Genomic DNA, 24,072 nt, shown 5'->3' with positions numbered 1-24,072 from the left:
CTGTATATACCGTCAGTCCTTGTTGTTTCGCACCCATGTCTATTCACTGTGAGTGTTTCCCTGTGGTCTGCAGGATAAAGCACCCACTCACCTTACAACCCCGTCTCCTCCCTCCCCTCTCCCATGCCCTATTCCCAAACTACATCATCCACTTTCCACAAGCCTGCCATGCACATGCCCACCATTGTGGACATCCACAGGCTGTTACTTCTGCCTGTTGTTAAAGGAGGCTCCTTAAACAGGAGACCTCCTTCTCCTCTTGTTTACTTCTGTTTCCTCATCCTTCAAGATCCAGTGAAACGACTCCCTTGTCTGCTTAGTCAAAATGAATCACTCGCCTCCCTACTCACCCAGCATCGAGTTTATATGTCAGTTAAGTTTCTTTGCTGTTTTCATATAGTTAGTTGAGGGTAAGGCCCTTCCTTGCAGACTCCTCAAGGGCAGGAAATGTGTCTTTTTCATCTTTTGAGAATTAGATATTCTGAATAATGTATTAATGCATAAATCCCACTGGCTTGATGGCTGGTGCACCCAGTAGCCACTAAGTCTTTCTTCCTGTGGCATTGAGGGCCTTCCAGTTACTGATGGTGAGGCCGTAGTAGATGTAGTTCAGAGAACACTGATACTGCATGTCTGTGGCTTCCTGGATCTCACTGTTTTCAGACAGATGAATAAGCTTTTTCATTAACACATGATAAGCATTGTTTATTCCTTGCAAACAGGGGAAGAAAGAATACTTGGGTGAATTCAGTTCACAAATGTAGAATTTCCAAACAGTGTAATCAGTGCCTTAGATTCACTTGGGCTTCCTTGGTGGCTCAGTGGTAAAGAATCCGCCTGCCAATGCAGGAGAAGCGGGTTCAATCCCTGGTCCCGGAAGATCCCATGGAGAAGGAAATGGCTACCCGCTCCAGTATTCTTGCCTGGGAAATCCCATGGACAGAAGAGCATGGTGGACTCCAGTCCATGGGGTCACAAAAGAAGCTCAGAAATGTAGAGAAAGTGGTCCACTGTTCCAGTTAGTCCAAGGTATGACCAGGGCAGTTTCAAACATTTTATTTATTTTTTAAATTAATTTTAAATCCCTTGGACTGCAAGGAGATCCAACCAGTCCATCCTAAAGGAGATCAGTCCTGGGTGTTCATTGGAAGGACTGATGCTAAAGCTGAAACTCTAATACTTTGGCCACCTCATGCGAAGAGTTGACTCATTGGAAAAGACTCTGATGCTGGGAGGGATTGGGGGCAGGAGAAGAAGGGGACGACAGAGGATGAGATGGCTGGATGGCATCAGTGACTTGATGGACATGAGTTTGAGTGAACTCCGGGTGTTGGTGATGGACAGGGAGGCCTGGTGTGCTGCGATTCATGGGGTCGCAGAGTTGGACATGACTGAGCAACCGAACTGAACTGAACTGATAGTTGCTTTCAGGTAACGTTGTGTTAGTTTTGCTGTACAGCAAAGTGAATCAGCTACACATATATTCCTTTTTAGATTTCCTTACCATTTAGGTCATCACAGAGCAGTGAGTATCATTTCCTGTGCTGTACAGTTCTCATTAGTTGTCTATTTTATACATAGTATGAATAGGGTATAAGTGTCAGTCCCAATCTCCCAATCCATCCCACTCTCCCTTCCCTGTTTTGGTGTCCGAATGTTTGTTCTCTACATCTGTGTCTCTATTTCTGTTTTTCCAGCAAGCACATCTGTACCATTTTTCTAGATTCTACAGATAAACGATATTATATAGTATTTGTTCTTCTCTTTCTGACTTACTTCACTCTGTATAAGTCTCTAGGTTCATCCACCTGCCTAAATGGCACAATTTCATTCCTTTTTACGGCTGAGTAATATTTTGTTGTATACATGTACCATATCTTCTTTATTCATTCCTATGCTAATGGACATTTAGCTTCCATGTCCCAGCTATCATAAATAGTGCTGCAGTGGCCATTGGGATGCATGTATCTTTTTAAAAAATTTATTTTAATTGGAGGCTAATTACAATATTGTGGTAGTTTTTGCCACACATTCACAGGAATCAGCCATGGGTGTACATGTGTTCCCCATCCCAACCCTCCCTCCCCATCCCATCCCTCCCCATCCCATCCCTCAGGGTCATCTCAGTGCACCAGCCCTGAGCACCCTGTCTCATGCATCAAACCTGGACTGGCGATCTGTTTCACATATGATAATATTCATGTTTCAATGCTATTCTCTCAAATCATCCCACCCTCGCCTTCTCCCACAGAGTCCAAAAGACTGTTCTTTACATTTGTGTCTCTTTTACTGTCTCACATATAGGGTCATCATTACACCATCTTTCTAAATTCCATATATATGTGTTAATATACTGTATTGGTGTTTTTCTTTCTCACTTACTTCACTCTGTATAATAGGCTCCAGTTTCATCCACCTCATTAAAACTGATTCAAATGCATTCTTTTTAATAGCTGAGTAATAGTCCATTGTGTATATGTACCACAGCTTTCTTATTCATTCGTCTATCGATGGACATCTAGGTTGCTTCCATGTCCTGGTTATTATAAACAGTGCTGGGATGAACATTGGGGTACATGGGTCTCTTTCAATTCTGGTTTCCTTGGTGTGTATGCCCGGCAGTGGGATTGGTGGGTCATATGGCAGTTCTATTTCCAGTTTTTTAAGGAATCTCCACACTGTTCTCCATAGTGGCTGTACTAGTTTGCATTCCCACCAGCAGTGTAAGAGGGTTCCCTTTTCTCCACACCCTCTCCAGCATTTATTGTTTGTAGACTTTTGGATAGCAGCCATCCTGACCAGCATGAGATGGTACCTCATTGTGGTTTTGATTTGCATTTCTCTGATGAGTGGTGTTGAACATCTTTTCATGTGTTTGTTAGCCATCTGTATGTCTTCTTTGGAGAAATATCTGTTTAGTTCTTTGGCCCATTTTTTGATTGGGTCATTTATTTTTCTGGAATTGAGCTGCAGGAGTTGCTTGTATATTTTTGATAATAATTCTTTGTCAGTTGCTTCATTTGCTATTATTTGCTCCCATTCTGAAGGCTGTCTTTTCACCTTGCTTATAGTTTCCTTCGTTGTGCAAAATCTTTTAAGTTTAATTAGGTCCCATTTGTTTATTTTTGCTTTTATTTCCATTACTCTGGGAGGTGGGTCATAGAGGATCCTGCTATGATTTATGTCAGAGAGTGTTTTGCCTATGTTTTCCTCTAGGAGTTTTATAGTTTCTGGTCTTACATTTAGATCTTTAATCCATTTTGAGTTTATTTTTGTGTATGGTGTTAGAAAGTGTTCTAGTTTCATTCTTTGACAAGTGGTTGACCAGTTTTCCCAGCACCACTTGTTAAAAAGATTTTCTTTTCTCCATTGTATATTCTTGCCTCCTTTGTCAAAGATAAGGTTTCTGTAGGTGTGTGAATTTATCTCTGGGCTTTCTATATTGTTCCATTGATCTATGTTTCTGTCTTTGTGCCAGTACCATACTGTCTTGATGACTGTTTCTTTGTAGTATAGTCTGAAGTCAGGCAGGTTGATTCCTCCAGTTCCATTCTTCTTTCTCAAGATTGCTTTGGCTATTTGAGGTGTTTTGTATTTCCATACAAATTGTGAAATTATTTGTTCTAGTTCTCTGAAAAATACTGTTAGTAGCTTGATAGGTATTACATTAAATCTATAGATAGCTTTGAGTAGTATATTCATTTTCACTATATTGATTCTTCTGATCCCTGATATTTCTCCATCTATTTGTGTCATCTTTGATTTCATTCATCAGTGTTTTATAGTTTTCTGTATATACGTCTTTTGTTTCTTTAGGTAGATTTATTCCTAAGTATTTTATTCTTTTCGTTGCAACGGTGAATAGAATTGTTTCTTTACTTTCTCTTTCTGTTTTCTCATTGTTAGTGTATAGGAATGCAAGGGATTTCTGTGTGTTAATTTTATATCCTGAGACTTTACTGTATTCATTGATTAGCTATAGTAATTTTCTGGTGGAGTCTTTAGGGTTTGCAAATGGTGGAGAGTTTTACTACTTCTTTTCCAATCTGGATTCCTTTTCTTTCTTTCTCTTCTCTGATTGCCGTGGCTAAAACTTCCAAAACTATGTTGAATAGTAGTGGTACAAATGGGCATCCTTGTTTTGTTCCTGACCTTAGGGGAAATGCTTTCAATTTTTCACCATTGAGGATAATGTTTGCTGTGGGTTTATCATATATGGCTTTTATTATGTTGAGGTATGTTCCTTCTATGCCTGCTTTCTGGAGGATTTTTATCATAAATGGATGTTGAATTTTGTCAAAGGCTTTCTCTGCATCTGTTGAGATAATCATATGGTTTTTAATCTTTCAATTTGTTAATGCATTGTATCACATTGGTTGATTTGTGAATATCGAAGAATCCTTGCATCCCTGGGATAAAGTCCACTTGGGCATGATGTGTGATCTTTTTAGTATGTTGTTGGATTCTGTTTGCTAGAATTTTAAGGATTTTTGCATCTATGTTCATCAGTGATATTGGCCTGTACTTTTCTTTTTTTGTGGCATCTTTGTCTGGTTTTGATATTAGGTGATTGTGGCCTCATAGAATGAGTTTGGAAGTTTACCTTCCTCTGCAATTTTCTGCAAGAGTTTGAGTAGGATAGGTGTTAGCTCTTCTCTAAACTTTTGGTAGAATTCAGCTGTGAAGCTATCAGGTCCTGGGCTTTTGTTTGTTGGAAGATTTCTGATTACAGTTTCAATTTCTGTGCTTGTGATGGGTCTGTTAAGATTTTCTATTTCTTCCTGGTTCAGTTTTGGGAAGTTTTACTTTTCTAAGAATTTGTCCGTTTCTTCCAAGTTGTCCATTTTATTGGCATATTGTTGCTGATAGTAGTCTCTTATGATCCTTTGTATTTCTGTGTTGTCTGTTGTGATTTCTCCATTTTCATTTCTAATTTTGTTGATTTGATCCTTCTCCCTTTTTTTCTTGATGAGTCTGGCTAATGGTTTGTCTATTTTATTTATCTTCTCAAAGAGAACCGGCTTTTAGCTTTGTTGATTTTGGCTATGATCTACTTTTTTTCTTTTGCATTTATTTCTGCCCTAATTTTTATGATTTCTTTCCTTCTACTGACCCTGGGGTGCTTCATTTCTTCCTTTTCTAGTGCTTTAGGTGTAGAGTTATGTTATTTATTTGATTTCTTTCCTGTTTCTTGAGGTAGGCTTGTATTGCTATGAACCTTCCCCTTGATGTGATGTGATGTGATGTGAAGTCGCTCAGTCGTGTCCGACTCTTTGCAACCCCGTGGACTGTAGCCCACCAGGCTCCTCCGTCCATGGGATTCTCCAGGCAAGAATACTGGAGTGGGTTGCCATTTCTGAATCCCATAAGTTTGGGGCTGTGTTTTCATTTTCATTCGTTTCTATGCATATTTTTGTTTCTTTTTTGATTTCTTCTGTGATTTGTTGGTTACTCAGAAATGTGTTGTTTAGCCTCCTTATGTTTGTATTTTTAATAGTTTTTTTCCTGTTCAGTTCAGTTCAGTCACTCAGTCATGTCCGACTCTTTGTGACCCCATGAATTACAGCATGCCAGGCCTCCCTGTCCATCACCAACTCCTGGAGTTCACTCAAACTCATGTCCATCGAGTCTGTGATGCCGTCCAGCCATCCCATCCTCTGTCATCCCCTTCTCCTCCTGCCCCCAGTCCCTCCCAGCATCAGGGTCTTTTCCAATGAGTCAACTCTTCGCATGAGGTGGCCAAAGTATTGGAGTTTCAGCTTCAGCATCATTCCTTCCAAAGAACATCCAGGGCTGATCTCCTTTAGAATGGACTGGTTGGATCTCCTTGCAGTCCAAGGGACTCTCAAGAGTCTTCTCCAACACCACAGTTCAAAAGCATCAATTCTTCGGCACTCAGCTTTCTTCAGTCCAACTCTCACAGCCATACATGACCACTGGAAAAGCCATAGCCTTGACTAGATGGACCTTTGTTGGCAAAGTAATGTCTCTTCTTTTTAATATGCTATCCAGGTTGGTCATAACTTTCCTTACAAAGAGTAAGCATCTTTTAATTTCATGGCTGCCGTCTCCATCTGCAGTGATTTGGGAGCCCAAAAAAATAAAGTCTGACACTATTTCCCCATCTATTTCCCATGAAGTGATGGGACCAGATGCCATGATCTTCGTTTTCTGAATGTTGAGCTTTAAGCCAACTTTTTCACTCTCCTCTTTCACTTTCGTCAAGAGGCTTTTTAGTTCCTCTTCACTTTCTGCCATAAGAGTGGTGTCATCTGCATATCTGAGGTTATTTATATTTCTCCCAGCAACCTTGATTCCAGCTTGTGCTTCTTCCAGCCCAGAGTTTCCTGTAGTTGACATCTAATCTTACTGCATTGTGATCAGAAAAGATGCTTGAGATGATTTCAACTTTTATGAATTTACCAAGGCTAGATTTATGGCCCAGGATGTGATCTATCCTGGAGAAAGTTCCGTGTGAACTTGAGAAAAAGGTGAAATTCATTGTTTTAGGGTGAAATGTCCTATAGATATCAATTAGGTCTAACTGGTCCATTGTATCATTTAAAGTTTGTGTTTCCTTCCTAATTTTCTGTTTAGTTGATCTATCCATAGGTGTGAGTGGGGTATTAAAGTCTCCCACTATTATTGTGTTACTGTTAATTTCCCCTTTCATACTTGTTAGCATTTGCCTTACATATTGTGGTGCTCCTATGTTGAGTGCATATATATTTATAATTGTTATATCTTCTTCTTTGATTGATCCTTTGATCATTATGTAGTGTCCTTCTTTGTCTCTTTTCACGGCCTTTATTTCAAAGTCTGTTTTATCTGATACAAGTATTGCTATTCCTGCTTTCTTCTGATCTCCATTTCCATTAAATATCTTTTTATAGCCCTTCACTTTCAGTCTGTATGTGTCCCTTGGTTTGAGGTGGGTCTCTTGTAGACAGCATATATAGGGGTCTTGTTTTTGTATCCATTCAGCCAGTCTTTGTCTTTTGGTTGGGGCATTCAACCCATTTACATTTAAGGTAATTATTGATAAATATGATCCTGTTGCCATTTGTTTTGTTGTTTTGGGTTCGAGTTTATAAACCTTTCCTGGGTTTCCTGTCTAGAGAAGATCCTTTAGTATTTGTTGATGAGCTGGTTTGGTGGTGCTGAATTCTCTCAGCTTTTGCTTGTCTGTAAAGCTTTTGATTTCTCCTTCATATTTGAATGAGATCCTTGCTGGGTACAGTAATCGGGGCTGTAGGTTTTTCTCTTTCATCACTTTAAGTATGTCCTGCCATTCCCTTCTGGCCTGAAGAGTTTCTATTGAAAGATCAGCTGTTATCCTTATGGGGATCCCCTTGTGAGTTATTTGTTGTTTTTCCCTTGCTGCTTTTAATATTTGTTCTTTGTGTTTGATCTTTGTTAATTTGATTAATATGTGTCTTGGGGTGTTTCGCCTTGGGTTTATCTTGTTTGGGACTCTCTGGGTTTCTTGGACTTGGGTGGCTATTTCCTTCCCCATTTCAGGGAAGTTTTCAACTATTATCTCCTCAAGTTATTTTCTCATGGACTTTCTTTTTGTCTTCTTCTTCTGGGACTCCTAAGATTCAAATGCTGGAGTGTTTAACATTGTCCCAGAGGTCTCTGAGGTTGTCCTCATTTCTTTTAATTATTTTTTTTCTTCTTCTCTGCTTCATTTATTTCCACCATTCTATCTTCCACTTCACTTATCCTATCTTCTGCCTCAGTTATTCTACTGTTGGTTCCCTCCAGAGTGCTTTTGATCTCAGTTATTGTATTATTCATTATTGATTGACTCTTTTTTATTTCTTCTAGGTCCTTGTTAAACTTTTTTTGCATCTTCTCAATCCTTGTCTCTAGACTATTTATCTGTAACTCCATTTTGTTTTCAAGATTTTGGATCATTTTTATTATCATTATTCTGAATTCTTTTTCAGGTAGACTCCCTGTCTCCTCCTCTTCTGTTTGGTTTGGTGGGCTTTTATCATGTCCCTTTACCTGCTGAATATTTCTCTGCCTTTTCATCTTGTTTAGGTTGCTGTGTTTGGGGTGGCCTTTCTATATGCTGGAAGTTTGTGGTTCCTCTTTACTGTGGAGGTTCCTCCCTGAGGGTGGGGTTGGACGAGTGGCTTGTCAAGGCTTCCTGGTTAGGGAAGCTTGCGTTGGTGTTCCAGTGGGTGGAGCTGGATCTCTTTTCTCTGGAGTGCAGTGAAGTGTCCAGTAGTGAGTGTTGAGGTAGTCAATGGGTTTGGTGTGACTTTTGGCTGTCTGTATTTTTGTGCTCAGGGTTAAGTTCCTGTGTTGTTGGAGAGTTAGCTTGGTATGTCTTGCTCTGAAACTTGTTGGCTCTTGGGTAGAACTTGGTTTCAGTGTAGGTATAGAGGCTTTTGGATGAGCTCTTGTTGATAAATGTTCCCTGGAGTCAGGAGTTTTCTGTTGTTCTCAAGTTTTGGATTTAAGCCTCCTGCCTCTGGCTTTAGTTATTCTTACAGTAACCTCAAGACTTCTCCATCCATATAGCACCAATGACAAAACATCTAGGTTAATGGTGAAAAGATTTTCCACAGTGAGGGACACCCAGAGAGGTTCACAGAGTTACGTAGAGAAGAGAAGAGGGAGGAGGGTGATAGAGGTGACCAGGAGGAGAAGAGGGGGAATCAAAACGGGAGAGAGCAATCTAGCCAGTAATTAATTCCCTATTTGCTCTCCACTGTATGTATCTTTTGAATTATGGTTTTCTCAGGGTATATGCCCAGGAGTGGGATTCCTGGGTCATACGGTAGTTTTATTTTTAGTTTTTTTTAAGGAACCTCCCTACTGTTCGCACCAATTTACATTCCCACCAACAATGTAGGAGGGTTCCCTTTTCTCCACACCCTCTCCTGCATTTATTGTCAAACATTTTGAACTCATTGTACTCATGACCTGGAAGGATCTGTGAAATTAAATCCACGTGGATTGTTCTCTAACTCAGTCTCCATCACCGCCTGTCTCTATTAAAACTGCCTCCCTGTGGATTTCTCCATTCCAGGTGACCAGCTCTCCTGTGTGCATGGACATGAGTGGGATGTCGGTGCCCACAGAATTCTTATCACGGCATAACTCTGATGGGATCATCACGTTTGTGGACCCAAGATGCATCAGTGTGATTGGCTACCAGCCTCAGGTAGGTGGTTTTGAGCTCATGGAGTAGGCTAGAGATTTAGTTTTATTTAAAATGCACCTGGGCTTCCCTGGTGGCTCAGATGGTAAAGAATCTGCCTGCAATGCAGGACACCTGGGTTCAATCCCTTGGTTAGGAAGATCCCCTGGAGAAGGGCATGGCAACCCAATCCAATATTCTTCCCTGGAGAATCCCATGGAGAGGAGCCTGGCAGGCAATAGACCATGGGGTCACAAAGAGTCAGACACGACTGATCGATTAACAGTTTCACTTTTAAAATGCACCTACCTCATTTGTTCAAGATATAATACAGTGATGATACAGGGAAACACAGCATAAAAATCCATCTCCTTGCCTGGGTAATGGCCTTCCAAAGCAAAAAAGGTTATTGTGTGCAACTGCACTGCTTAAAATTAACTCTCCATTTTTTGTGCTAACCATTTTGTTTAATCTCGCTCTAGATTTTTCTCAAACTAGAATTAAGATGTTCTATGAAAAAGAGACTCTCTTATCAATTAATTTTGATGAATACCAAACAGGCAATCTCCTTAGAAACTTTAACATTATATTCATGTGAAAGACCCTGAAATGTCTTAAAGATGTTCCCTGAATTTTGTCTCACCATTTGTTTCTCAAATGTATATGGATCCTCTTTTTACAGGAGGCACATTTTCAAGGTCTTTTTTTTAAGAAAGTGGAAAAATACAAAAGTCACAAGAAATACCAAAAGTCAGGAGAGTTTGTTCCAAATTAAGATAAACCAAAGAGATAAAATAACAGTATGCAAGGTAAAAGCCTTCCTTGGGTCCTCAGCCTGAAGACGTATAGCTATAAAGGACAACTGGGAGACAAGTGAGGAAATGTTAATATGTTAGGTGATTTTATCAAATTGATCTTTTAAGGTATAATATGGTACATTATGGATTTGTAAGAAAATGTCATTTATATGGGGCTTCCCTGCTAGCACAGATGCTAAAAATTCTGCCTGCAATGCAGGAGGCCCTGGTTCAATTCCCTGGGTCAGGAAGATCCCCTGGAGAAGGGAATAGCAATCTACTCTACTGTTCTTGCCTAGAAAATTCAAAAAAAAAAAAAAAAAAAGAAAATTCCATGAACAGACCATGGGGTCGCAAAGAGACACGTATTTCATATATGAGGAGTGTCGTGATTCCTACTAATTGTTTTCAAATGATTCAACAAAAAATTAAATATATAAATATATTTTAAATGTATTTTAAAATAAGATATATAAATATATTTTAGATATATTTGTGCATAGGTATGATATTTCATTTGTATTTACTTTTTATGTTTCACTTATACATTTATATTTGCATATATGTGAAAGAAAGAGAAAAATGCAAATGTGGCAAAATACTGACAGTGGATGAATCCAGTTAAAATGACCCACAGGTGTGAATTACACTACCCTTTCAACTTTTCTGTAGATTTAAATTTCTTCCAATATAAAAAGCATTTGAACAAAAAAGAAAGAAGAAAAAGAATCTTTGTTCTGAGAAACAGAGTTTGGGTGACATTGATGGGTTTTTTTTTTAATTACATGTCTATTTTATAACTACAAACAGACCAAATTGAAATATGGGAACCATTCATCGAATTCTTCATCTCTAGACTGATGTAAACCTCAGAATACTGGGATGGAATGAAGGGGGAAATTAATCTCTTTCCAAATTCACTGTGACCTCTGATGACTTCTGTTTCCAGCCAGATTCATTTATCCGCCGGTCACCTTCCATGGGCATCTGGATCTAGGTGTTTCTTGGCACAGATAAGACTCCTTTCCCCTGTCAGCGTCAGCACCCACTGAGGCCATTTGCTGATTTGGGTTCTGATCGATGACTTTGTTGAAACTCTTTGCTGCTGAAGATACTTCCAACTGGACCAGTTTCCTATAACCCATTTGCTTTTGGACGGTTTCTCTCATTCCAGTTGGTTTCATTGCAAAACACTTTTGTTTGGGGTTAACGCTGGGTCCTTTGAATAAAACATAGATGAACGAAGGTAGGTAGTCAACAGACTTAACAAGTTTAGTTATTTTATGATAACTGCTTTTCTCCAGTCACAAGAGAGCTGCAATTCCCCCAGTTTAAACGATTCCAGGTTTCATAGGCTACACATCCATCTTCATGCTACCACTTGTGTTCCTTTCATGTTTATTAAAATGTTTATTAGAGCTCGCCTGTACATTCTGCCTTTCCAAGGCAAACAGAAATAAAATTGCATTCTGAAGCTGCTGCTCTAGTGCCTTAGCAAAATTAGAAGTCAGTACTGAACATGCCAGAGGCACTGAGGATGGAGCACCAGATGCCAGCTCCTTAATCGCTCAAGGAGAACATTTCCATCCACTTTTTCCCCCTTATGATGGTGTGAGCTAAAGGAGATGAGTTGAAGAGGATGTATGTGAACACTCTTGTCTAACAGTGATATATAAACTGTTATATATATGATATATAAACTGATATAAAATGAAATGTGGAGTTGGGGAGTATTAAAGCTTGTCTCTCTCTCTTTAGGATCTTCTAGGAAAGGACATTTTGGAGTTCTGCCACTCTGAGGATCAGAGCCATCTTCGGGAGAGTTTCCAGCAGGTACCATGAATGTTCATTTCCAGCTGATGTAGAAGCCGGGTACACGTGGATGTGGTCCTTCCATTTGCCAGGCAGGCAGCAGGGACCCCCTCTCCAAGGCATCAGAGGGCCCCTGGAATGAAGGAGCTCGCAGTCCAGTGGGGAGGGCAGACCATCAGTAAGGAATTTCCATGTCTTGAGAGAAGAGCAAAGGAGGACAAGATTGACAGGGTGAGCAACAGTCTTTAAGGGGAGGCAACAATCAGGATGGGTCTTAACAGATGAGCAGAGAAGAAATGACAGAACATTCTAGACAAGGGGCCAGCATCAGAGATGCAAAGAAGAGCACAGCCTGTTGGGAGAGTTTTAAGTAGTTCCTCATGGCTAGAGCGACACTGGCCGGCTTGTAGGGAGGAGGTGGGCAGTGGTCAAAGAAGAGGCCAGATTCTGAAGGGCCTCATATGTTATCACCGGGAACTTAAAATCTCTCCTGAATCGTTTAAGTGAGAATTCCCTTGAGGATTTGAAGTGGAGCGATGTTTTTGAAAAACCGTTTTGGCAGCCCAGGTATGTGGAAGAGACAAGGATGCGAAATAAATGGAACAAAAGACAAATCAGAAGGCTGCTTCGGTTGCCCTAGTGATGAGACCAGAACTGGGGCAGGAGCAGCAGAGGAGGTTGTTGCTGGGTAGCGATGCTGACAATGTGAATAGAGACAGTGAAGGAGAGAGAAGGACCGAGGGTGACCGTGGGGGTCTGAGAGAAAGGCCACTGTGCTCACTGCATCCAGAGCATTGTTAGAATTAGATGCTGTTTACTGAGCACCTACTGTGTTCCAGGCAGTGTGGAAACCCCTTTTGCACACACTACTTTCCTGAAACTTCACAACAGTCACAGGAGTGGGTGTGATTATCCTCGTGCTTCAGGCGAGTCAAGTGAAGCTTCGTGAAGGAATTCCATAAGGTCACGTGGGTGGGGAGTGACAGGAGCAGGACTGTCACTGTGGACCTGCCCCCTCTTGAGCCCGGGTCCACCTGGGAGGAGAGAGAGAGCCAGTTCCTCGAAGGGTTCCAAGGACTTGCTTCAGCCCCTGCAGGGAAAAGGATGGGTGATGTTACAGAAGAAGGGCCTTTGAATTTCTTTTTAAGAGGGAATCATGGTTTGTCATTCATCTGAGAGAATAAGTCCTTGACATTCTGCTTTGCAAGTGGTTCAGAATGAGCGCCTCGGACACTGAGCTCTCCTGTGAAAGGCATGGAGCTGTCTGCATGCACAGACCTAGGGCTCCAGTTACACCACACCTGTGCGTGCAGATCACATGACCTGACGTGTGCCCTGCTGCTCTGTTCTTCCCAAATATCACCAGCTCCTGGTTACCTTTCCACCTGTTAGACTGCTTTGTAGTCCATCCTTCATCTCTGCCTACATCTCCTTCTCTCTAGTATCCAGGTGATTTTACCTACTGGATGAGTTCAGTCCAGATCATCACCTCCGAATGTGCGGATACCTAGCCCACATCTGCACTTGAGTGCCCATGAACCTTCCAACACAGTGCTCCACTCCCTTCTCACAGCCCCCAGTCTCCTTTGTACCACTGGTCTTCTGGATACAAAGGTCAGAAACCAAGAAAAAGTCTTCACTGTTCCCTTGATCTCCCATATCCTGCCCAATCAGTCCTCCTGACTCCAGCCCCCTTCAAAAGACACCAGTAACCTGCCCTCTTCTCCCTCTCTTGTTCTTACTGACCTTGCCCAGGCCATGTATTTTGAGTTTTGCAACAGCTTCCTTGGGCTTTCCAAGTGGCTCAGTGGCAAAGAATCTGCCTGCCAATGCAGGAGACATGGGTTTGATCCCTGGGTTGGAAAGATCCCCTGGAGAAGAAAATGGAAATGCACTCCAGCTGTCTTGCCTGGGAAATCCCATGGACAGAGGAGCCTGACAGGCTGTAGTCCATGGGATCACACTCAGACACGACTTAGCAACTGAATAACAATGGACCCTTTGTCACACATATTTTTATCCTGTATAATCCTCAACCCTTCACAATATCTTATCATTCCTACTTTTTGCAGTGAAAACCAGGACTCAGAGAGATTCAGTCATTTGCTCCAAGTCACACAGCAAGGTGATAACAGAACTGGAGTCAGAGCCTGCCTCCTTCTGAAGTGTCCACCTCCAACCCCAAACTCCTCACACAGACCTCTCCATCTGACAGCACCTCAGAGATTTTAAACTGCTGACACTGTCAGAACCCAGTTAGTTCGGAAAAGAAAGAGAAGGAGTAAGACATCGATCCCACCCCAGGATTCTGCTTAAGTAACCCTCTCTCTGAGAGCAGCCACCTCATTCCTGGGGCAGGAGGTGAAACCAAAACAGCCGCACCCGATAGCCGGCGGCCAGGGTGGGTCACCTGGCTCAGCAGGCAGCAACCAGCAGCCACAAGGACATGCTGGAGAGCCAGGCCAGGGCTTCTCGCCTGTGTTCTTTGGGTTCCAGCCACCAGTGGTCGGGGTGGAGGACAAATGTTGATAAAAGGAAGTGACTTATTTTTGCAAAAAGCACAGAGGAGGCTGTGTGAGTTCAGAGCAAGTCCTTGAACTCTGGATTTAAACAGACGTTTTGAACGACCCAGATGTGAGACTTTAGAGTGGGATCGCGAGTTTGTGAGGAATTTGTGGTTGGTGGGATGACAGCATGCCAGACGGGGCCCCGATGGGGTGGGGATCCCGAGTCTGCTCTGGACTCTGATGCCCTCTCTAGATCCCAGGTGACCTGGATGTCAGATGGAAGAGTGGGACCCAGGGAGATTAAGGCAGGCTCCTCCTTCTCTCTGTTTAGATGTCTTCCACAGTGATGATGGTGGTGGTGGTGGTGATGAGTAAACATGTTTGCAGGAACAGCTGGGCTGGGCTGGCTTTATACCTGGCCTTGGTGGTCTCAGGTACTAGCATCATACCTGAATAAAGCACAGGTGAATGCACCAGCCTGGTCTCCAGGCCTGGACTGTGACACCCCCACTGCCTTACATGCGTGGTCCCACCCACATAGCACCTTAGGTCTCCCCGCCCCCAGACATGTGCTCATCTGCGCCCTCTGCCCCAGGGAAACCCTCTCCAAAGCTTTGTTATTGTTCAGTCACTCGGTCGTGTCCGACTCTTTGCAGCCCCATGGACTGCAGCATGCCAGGCTTCCCTGTCCTTCACCATCCCCCAGAGTTTGCTCAAACTCATGTCCATGGAGTCGGTGATGCCATCCAACCATCTCATCCTCTGTCACCTACTTCTCCTGCTCTCAATCTTTCCCAGCATCAAGAGTCTTTCCCAATGAGTCAGTTCTTCGCATCAGGGGGCCAGAGTACTGGAGTTTCAGTTTCAGCCAGAGCTTTACCAGCCAGCATGTCACCCAAACCCACCTCCCTCCAGGACCCTTTCTGGATCCTGAGAAAGCCTGCCCTTGACTTCTTGGTAACCCATGGCACCTGATCGTATGTTTCTGTTGTAGTGATTGCTCTCCAAGTTACAATTACCCATGTGCCTGCCCCTCCTGTGCTGGTGAGAGGCTCTCTGGGGATGACACGATGGTTCTGTCTCAGCTCTAGCGAGTTGGGGAAAGACAGAGGTCAGGTAGACGTGGGGTTCCTTCCTGCCTCTGCTCCTCCTCAGTCATGAGGCTTTGGCAGGAGAGTTCCCTATTTTCGTTGTTGTTGTTCAGTCGCTCTGTCATGTCCAACTCCTTGCGACCCCATGAACTACATACAGCACACCAGGCTTCCCCATCCTTCACTATCTCCCTTAGTTTGCTCAGACTCATGTCCATTGAGTCGACAATGCCATTCAAGTGCCCTGTGTTATATCTTTTTTAGTTCTCTAATACTTCGGAGATACTTGGCCAGATGCAGTGGAAGCTAATTGCTTCTTGGGACTTTCCTGGTGGTCCCGTGGTTAACACTCTGAGCTTCCAATGCGTGGGACCTGGGTTTCATCCCTAGTCAGGGAACTAGATCCCACATGCCACAACTAAGACCCAGCACAGTCCAATAAATAAATAAAAAGAAACTAACCTTTCCTTTCATGGTGCCCAATGGGCAGAATCAGATTTCTATCCCATGTGAATGGGATGAATGGGGCTCTTTTCATTTCCAAGTTGAAGACAGCAGGCCTTTAATTTTGAGATTAACCTCCTCTGTCACAAGGCTTTGGCAGGAGAGTTCCCTCCTTTGTGGCTCAGCTTCCAGATACACCAGGCACTTGTGAGGACCACAGGAGGTGACTTGCACAAGATATTTGTAGGTCAGCCCCCGGCAGGTACAAGTCTGGGCTCCCTCCCGCCCTTGGTCTTTACCCATGGCTCCAGGGGCCAAGGGGCTTCCTTGGTGGCTCAGATGGTATAAAGAATCTGCCTGCAATGCAGAAGATGCAGGTTCAATCCCTGAGTCAGGAAGATCCCCTAGAGAAGGAAATGGCAACCCACTCCAATATTCTTGCCTGGAGAATCCCATGGACAGAGGAACTTGGTGGGCTACAGTCCATGGGGTCACAAAGAGTTGGACATGACTGAGCGACTAACGGCAGGGGCTGAGCTCGCACACAGGCAGTGCCTGAGAGTGTGTGTTCCATGGAGTTAAAAAATTTCACACATCTCAGGCATCCTGGTTGGAGGAAGCAGGAAAAGGCACCATCCTCAAGCTTCAGAACACAGTAGACATGGTCTCACCATGGGGGCGCTGCCTGCATCCCAGGTGCTTTGTGCAGACTCAGAGAACCCCCGGAAAACGGCCCTGAAGGGCACATGGCCTTGACCTCTGGCCAGCTTCCTGTTGAGGCTGTAGTTTTGCTAGCAGGCACCCCTGGGCATCCTGGCCTGGCCTCACCCCCCCACATTGATATGTTGAGTCAGCTCAGGAAATGTGCTTGAGGCACCTACTCTCTGCCGGGTCCTGGGCTGATGGTGCATGCTCTTGGTGACCATGGGGTCCGTGACCCCAGCTGCTGCTGACATTCAACCAGAATAAAGTACAGGTGCCTAGGGTTAGGGGGCAAGGACCTGGGTCCCAGTTCTTATCTCTGGCATTGTGATCTGCAGTCAGGAGGCTGGTTGCTTCCCAGCCCCAGGATCTGGGATGCGCAGACCAGGAGGGGGCGCTCCTGTTCCCCTTGCTTTGTCCTGGAGACATCATCACACCCAGTCCTGGACCCACCAGCCATCTGTATCCTTTCTCCTTCTTTCCTGATTCAGCTGAGAACTGCCCCTGGTGTCATCTTCTGCACCCACACCGTGCCATCTAGTCTTGGCATCTTGGGGTTTCTACGTGGGATAGGTTCTGTGTGTGCATAAAGCTGGAAAGCCAGCTGTGTGTCCCCTGAAACATACTCGTGGTTTGGAAATAAGATTTCGGTTCCTGTCCCAGCTTTTCTACCCAAGTCGTCTGATCTCGGGCAACTTATTTTATTTCTGTGATGCTCAGCATTATCTTTGTAAATAGTAAAAGCCCACCTCTTCAAGTTCCTGTGAGGGATTACATTGAGAAGTATCTTGGAAACTGTACTGCAACATAAAAGTCATAATAGAGGAGCTTCCCTGGCAGTCCAGTGGTTAAGATTCCCACTTCAGGGGGCAAAGTTTCCATCCCTGGTCAGGGGACTAAAATCTTGTATGCCTCATTGAGGGGGCCACAAAAAAGTAATAATAGATAGTGCATAGAAATTTGTTATTTTATTGTATCTCCTCCCAGAGAGTATATTTAATCCAATCTGCAATGTTAAATGGAGTTTAAGAATTTCTTAACGTGAAGCATGAAGAAATAAACCCACGAGTACAACGTCACTACGTACCTGAGTTAACTGCATCCGGGGCATGGGCACCAAACTCAGAGTGCCCTGGTAGCCAAGGCAAAAAGGGAAACCCTCCAGCTTATAGAGTTTTCATGGTCTGATTTCTAAAAGCTAAAATGTTCTGATATAAAATGGGCTTTGAAGGGGTGGGTGGAACAAATTGGGAGAGGAGCATTGACATATATCCACTATCATGTGTAAAATAGCTAGTTAATGGGAAGGTGCTGATTAGCACAGGGAGCCCAGCTTGCGGCTCTGTGATGACCTAGACAGGTGGGATGGGGAGTGAGAGGGAGGGAGGCTCAAGAGGGGACGGGATATATGTTTATGTAGAGCTGGTTCACGTTGTTGTACAGCAGAAACTAACACAACATTGTAAAGCAATTATACGCCAGTATTTTAAAAAGGGCATTGACTAATTGGTTTCTCACTGGGGGGTGACAGAACGACCCAAGTGCAGTGTCCCTTCTCAAGGGGGAGTGGACCAAGCTTTCCCTGAGGGTGACCGCCCTCCCTCCATGCCTGTCTGTGGCCATGATGCTCCTGTCCTGGGCTCCCGCTGGCCCCCGCCAAGCCTGCACTGCCTGCTGCCTCCCCGCTCCGTCTGGCACCTTCCTTCCTCCCGCTGACTTCCTTCTCCAAATGTTTGCTCAGGTGGTGAAGCTGAAAGGCCAAGTGCTGTCGGTCATGTATCGGTTCCGCACCAAGAACCGCGAGTGGGTGTTGATCCGCACCAGCAGCTTCACCTTCCAGAACCCGTATTCCGATGAGATAGAGTACATCATCTGCACCAACACTAACGTCAAGTAAGTACCCACCCGCCCCTCCCCAGGTCCCAGCCTGCTAGTGTTCTGTGACGCTCTCCTCCCTGCAGGCTCTGGCTCTGCCGGCAGCTGCAGATCCCTGCAGGAGACTAAGGAGCAGGACGAAGCAACACTGGCCCCTCTTCACTATCTCCTCCCGGGTCCCCCTTCTCAAGGCTTTCCTGACTGGGAGCCCTCAGTGCTGACTGATGACCCTGGTGGTACTCCCTCTCCATCACACGGTTGGTCAGTTCAAGATGCTCTGGTTTCCATGATCTTCTCCTCCCCGAGTGCAGAACCCAGCAGAGTGGAGCTGGGGGCTTCCCTGGGGCTCTCTGCTGTGCCAGCTGAGTGAGGCTGAGCCTCTTGGCAGTTCTGGGGCATGGGGGGCAGGCGGCACAGCGGGTGAGTACCTCAGGGTCACAGGGCTTCTTGGCTGTCTGGTCACTGACGCAGTCCTCTGAGATCCCTGCTGGCTTTGCTGCTGTACCCTACATGTGTTAACACACAGACCTGAGCTCCGATCATGGCCCCTGATTCCCTGCTGTGTGACCTTGACTGTGTCCCTTCATCTCTCAGCCTTCATTCCCCATTGGTGGAAGGGGTGATAACAACTGTCTCTCAGGTTCCCCGGAAGGTTTGATGAGGTCGGGCTTCTAGATACAGGCAGGTCATGCCTCCTCTCTGGACTTATTTTTGAGGAAATATCAGCAATCCAAAGAACCAACATGGACAAAGGCAAAATGATGTCCACATGCATGGGAGCACGTGGAAGCCGTGCCCAGTGTTGGGGTAGGGGGCACAGTCTGCAGGGCGTGAGACGAGCTTACATGGTGGAAACCGTGCCCATGCGTCCGCGTGTCTCCGGTCAGCAGCACTGCTGCCCTCCACTTTCCCAGGTTCCACACTAAGCTGTGGAGTCTGTCCCCACCCTGGCCACCTCCCTGTCCTCATCTATGATAGCCCCCCCTCCCCAGACACCAGCACCTCCAGGCCATCACGTGAGTGACCTCCTGGCTTGCCCAGAGCTCTCCATTGCCATCCCTGGCTCCCTGAGTTTGGCGGTTCCCCTCTGGGTCCCCGGAAGCAGCCTCCTTTCTAGCACCACCCTGAGTGTCTCGGCTTTGGCTCTGCTGCTGGACCACAAGGCGCAGAGCTGGACAGATGGGTCCACACAAGACCCCTCAGAGGACCGGTGACCTGGGCTTCAGTCCCAGCTCCCACCTGGGCAAGTCACCTGCTCTTTCGAAGCCTCAGTTGCTCATCTGTAAAATGGGGAGAATGACGGACCCCACCCACCTGCCCACCCTTGGATCCTCAGTGTGGATGGTGCTTTTGCATCTCTCTGGTGGAGCAGCAGCCCTGGGCAGTGAGATGGGGGGTCTCCAGTGATCATTACTGATTTGATGGAGGCAGCTACATCCTCCCTGCCACGTGGCGCAGCTGCACGGCAGTTTCTTGGCTGTTCTCTGCCAGTTCCACCAGATTGACTAAGCATGCATTGCTTCTAACTCTGAGCACATTGTATTGTCTTCCAGCGAACAGGGAAGCCAGGGGCCGTCTGTGTGAACCCCTCCTTGTTCATGTGGGTCTGTCTAGTACCCTCCTCTCCTGCTCTGCTGGCTTCCAGCCAGGGCGAGGCCACCCCCTCCAGGACCAAGCCCTCCACTTTCCTTCTTCTAGCTCCTGGTGCATCCTGTCTCCCATGGGCTGGTACTCATCCAGTTGAGCTGCAGGTTTCCTCCGGAGGCCCTCACCTGGGGACATGCCTCCTGATCTTAGAAAACCCCTCTGTTGCCACCCTCCTTGCTTCCCTCCCTGCCCTGCCACGTGTTTGTATTGGACGCTCTCGCTCTTCATCTCCCCTTGACCCCCGAGAACCTGGTGTGGTACCAACTCTGCTAACTTGCTCTCCCAGAAGCCACCAGGGACCCTCGTCAATAACCCGTTCTCACTGGTCATTTTTCCCTAACTGTCAGGGCATCTCCTCTCTCTTTACATCTTACCCCTTGACTCACCTGATGCTCTGATTCTTCTTACACCTCCTTCTCCTAGTCAAGACTTTCTTGGTGGTAAGAATAGCAGGAGTAAATCTAGTTAAGTTGTAGATCCACTAATGCAAAAAGGTAACTTTTTTTTCTTTTGCTTGGCCTGTGCCATGTGGGATCTTAGTTCCCTGACCAGGATTGAACCCGCACCCCCTTGACCACAGTGGAAGCATAGAGTCTTAACCACTGGACCACCAGGGAAGCCCCATATCTTTATTATTTTTTAATATCTGACTTTGTCTAGTCACTGCTTGGTAAACTCCAGTGAAGGAGTTTTTGCTTCCCACTCTTCCCAACTTGGGCAGGAGAGGGAGCAGAGTGGTGCCTGTTAGTGCTGGGCCTGTGTCCTGCCCTGCCCTTGGAGAAAATGATGAAGCTTGAGAAACAGGAGGAAGAGTGAGATACGCAGCATGTAGAATCTCGAAGCTCCTTCTTTGTTCAGCAGCTGGGGGTGTAGAAGTGAGACACAGGCCAGACCTGCAGGGGCTTCTAGGAGGAAGTAACAGGTGGGCTCATTGGCCTGAAGCTGGGGTTGGGCAGCAGGAGCCCCAGGGAATAAGGCTGAAATGAACAAGAGAGCAGGTCTGCTCAGCATCTGTTCAAATTGCAGCTCATCTGCAGGCTCACCTCGCCTGTCCCAGCCCCACCAGCTACCTGTGCCCAAAGCTATGGAGATGGGCCAGCCTACCACCATGCCAGGCCATGGGCAGCATCCTAGAACGTCCACGGTTTTGATGCCAACATATTAACCAGCTTTTAGTGATAGCTACCTCCTCTTATGATCCTGCCCCTCCTCTCTTCTGTTCACCCTGTCTGCCTTCCTCCCCACACCTGGGCTCTCTCCTGGTCCTCCCTCTGTGTGTGTGATGCCTGGTGTCCATGGCCTGATCCAGGGAACCTCGGAGGGTGTGGTGCAAACAGCCCGCCTGTCAATGAAGCCACTTACATGCAGGCTGCACTCAGCAGTAGAGAGCAGGATCCCAGGTTGGGGATCGGTAGAGTCCTCTGGATTTGGGGCAGAAGAACAGACTGAAGCTGCCCCTTTGGGGGTTTTGGTTGTTTTATATTTATGACTATTCTTTTGTTTGTTTCACTGCATCGTCATTGCTCTGCACGGGCTTTCTTTAGTTGTGGTGTGCAGGCTTCTTATTACAGCGGCTTCTCTTGTTGCAGAGCATGAGCTCCAGAACTTGAGCTTCAGTAGTTGTGGCGCACAGGCTTAGGTGCCCCGAGGCATGTGAGATCTTCCCAGACCCCTGTCCTGGGATCGAAACCATGTCCCCTGCATTGGCAAGTGGATTCTTAACCACTGGACCACCAGGGAAGTCCTCCCCATGCTTCATTCACTTCCAACATGAATACAAGCTTCAGCACTCACAGTTGCATGCTTTGTTGTGATGCAACACAATGGATGGTCACTGAGCATCGTGCCAGGCGTCCAGTACTCTCAGGATGCCTCTGCTCTGGTCCCTGCCACCCCAGGTGTCTCCCATTGCATGGAGAGCATGAGAAGTGAGTGGCAGGAGGGAAGGAACGCAGGAGGGAGTAAAAGGCCACAAGGAGGGCGCAGGGGAGGCAGAGAATCAACAATTTACACGCAGGGCCTCTGAGAACGCATCCCTGGCAGGTAGTGTCACAGGGAGGCCTGGAAGGAAAGGAAAGCTCCCTCCTCCTAAAAGCAGCCACAGGCAGAGGCTCTGACCTATTTTCCTGGAAGTCAGGCATCATGGACAAAACAGAACACTCTGTCCCGGGGATGTCCTTACATCTCTTCTCAGAACGATCACTGCCCGCAGCTCACTGAGATTGGACGGAGTGAGGAGCCACCCCACACACGGACTCACAGCAGAGGCTGAACTAGTGTCTGCTGGCTTTTAAGGGCCTCTGGGTGAGGATGTAGCAAATGTTGCCTGTGGACAGCAGAGGGCAGTGACAGCCATCATGTGAACAGTCCGGCTTCCAGTTTATACCTGACTGTCCTCGCGAGCAATAGGCAGACTTGTTGTGGAAAGGTTCTTTCATGCTCTCTGCCTGTGGGGCACAGGGAGAATTGCAAACCCAGTTGCATTCAGTCCGGACCATCCAAAAGAAACAGCCCAGGGAAACAGAGTGTGATTAGCATTGGAAGCTGCTGGAAGGGAGGCCTCTTTGTCGCCCGCTTGCCTGTTTTCCTATTACGTCGAGGCAAGAAAAGGGAAAGTCCATAAAACACAGGCTCCCGTTTTACATGCTAGAGGCCCAGCTTTGAAAAGTGCCCACATCTGGGTGTCTGGGGAAAACACCATCAGGGAGACATGCTGTGGGCTGCCGCTGAGCAGGAGCTGTTCGCACGACCCAGGCGCTGTACCTTCCTGTGCCCCCCCTCTCCTTAGGGATGGAAGGCATTCCTGTGCATCTGTTGGGGCTGAGCACGCGCCCTCCTGTGCAACCACCCCTTACAGAGTCACTGCGGGTCTACATGACCACAGCTGCGTGTTGTGCTGGTGTGTATGTGTGTCCTTGAAACTCCACGGTCCCCATGTCTTCCGGGATGGCTTCCTGGTGGGTCCAGCCCACCTGGCTGGTAGTTGGCAGGATGTGCAAGCAGAGAGTAAAAGGAAGCAAAGACAACCTACAGGGAAGGTGTTGCTCCTGGTCTGTGCAGAATTTAGAGTCAGAAAGAAGCCGAAACACCCTGTCAAATCACCAAGCCCCATCTTATCTTGGGTCCAGACGCCCTCTAGTCCACCTGCAGCAGACAGCTGGCAGAGAGTCAGGGCCCACGGATTTTGTCTGGGGCCCACCTCTTCCTCCTCTGCCTCTTCTCTGAGGCAGACACCTGGCAGAGAGCCGGGGCGCACGGATTGTGTCTGGGGTCCTCTGACCCACCTCTTCCTCCTTTGCTTCTGCCTCCATCAAGGCTTCACCGTCTCCCGTGTGACCATCCATCATCCCTGCTGCCGGTTCTCCCTGCCTTCCATCCGGCCCTGGAAGCATGTCTCTAAAACCACACTCAGGCTGCTCCCTGTCCCGGATCAGACCAATTCCGAACCCTTTCACAGGCACCCAGAGCCCTTCGCAGGGGACATGCAGACAGTGCTCAATCCATGGGGGTGAGGGGGCAGGATATTATTATCCTTGAGAGCAAATTGATCAGCTGAGCTTGCGCACCCCCTCACCCCCACCACCCTGATGGCTGTGAGCCAGATTCCTGTTACTCCCAGGGGTATGATGGCAGGCTGCCCCCGACTTCTCCCCTAATGGCTGGTTGCTCACTTACTCTGGCTGAGTAAAAACCTCTGTCCTGGGAGCATCAGAGATAATTGACAGCATCTGCCAGCATGCTGCACCTCCTGATGCAGAGAGGCCACTCTGACAGGAAGCCCGTGCTTGGTGTGTCTGTTCGCTGATCATTAGCTCTGGACCCCAGCTAATGGGTGGTGGGCGGGGGCAGCAGTCTGTGGAACGGGATCCGGTTCCCTCCCGTGTGCTATGGGTCAGCTTTCAGCCCAGCCACCGTGTTTCTCCCTCTCTGGAATTTGCAAGCACACCAAGGTTTATTTTCATTCCATTGCCATGAAATGTCCGAAAAAGCTCCTCGGACCGCTTCTCAGAATGGGGCAGCCCACAGGTCAGCACTTCTTC

The 24,072-nt window shown here is 46.4% G+C and overlaps 1 protein-coding gene across 4 annotated transcripts in view; it reads left to right on the top strand.

Annotated features, from left to right (window-relative positions):
* ARNT2 (aryl hydrocarbon receptor nuclear translocator 2) overlaps positions 1 to 24,072 on the top strand; it is a 191,059-nt gene that overhangs the window by 139,099 nt on the left and 27,888 nt on the right. For all 4 annotated transcript variants that reach the window (XM_025271546.3, XM_025271545.3, XM_045163834.1 and 1 more), the window contains exons 10-12: positions 9,047 to 9,181; positions 11,713 to 11,787; positions 18,252 to 18,403. In XM_025271546.3, the coding sequence (XP_025127331.3) occupies positions 9,047 to 9,181; positions 11,713 to 11,787; positions 18,252 to 18,403 (362 nt within the window). The remainder of the gene's footprint in view (positions 1 to 9,046; positions 9,182 to 11,712; positions 11,788 to 18,251; positions 18,404 to 24,072) is intronic.

The sequence above is a fragment of the Bubalus bubalis genome, chromosome 20 (genome assembly GCF_019923935.1).
Source record: "Bubalus bubalis isolate 160015118507 breed Murrah chromosome 20, NDDB_SH_1, whole genome shotgun sequence".
Classification (NCBI taxonomy): Eukaryota; Metazoa; Chordata; class Mammalia; order Artiodactyla; family Bovidae; genus Bubalus; species Bubalus bubalis.
Note: the sequence above shows the minus strand (reverse complement) of the source record. Positions and strands in the feature narration are given on the sequence as shown.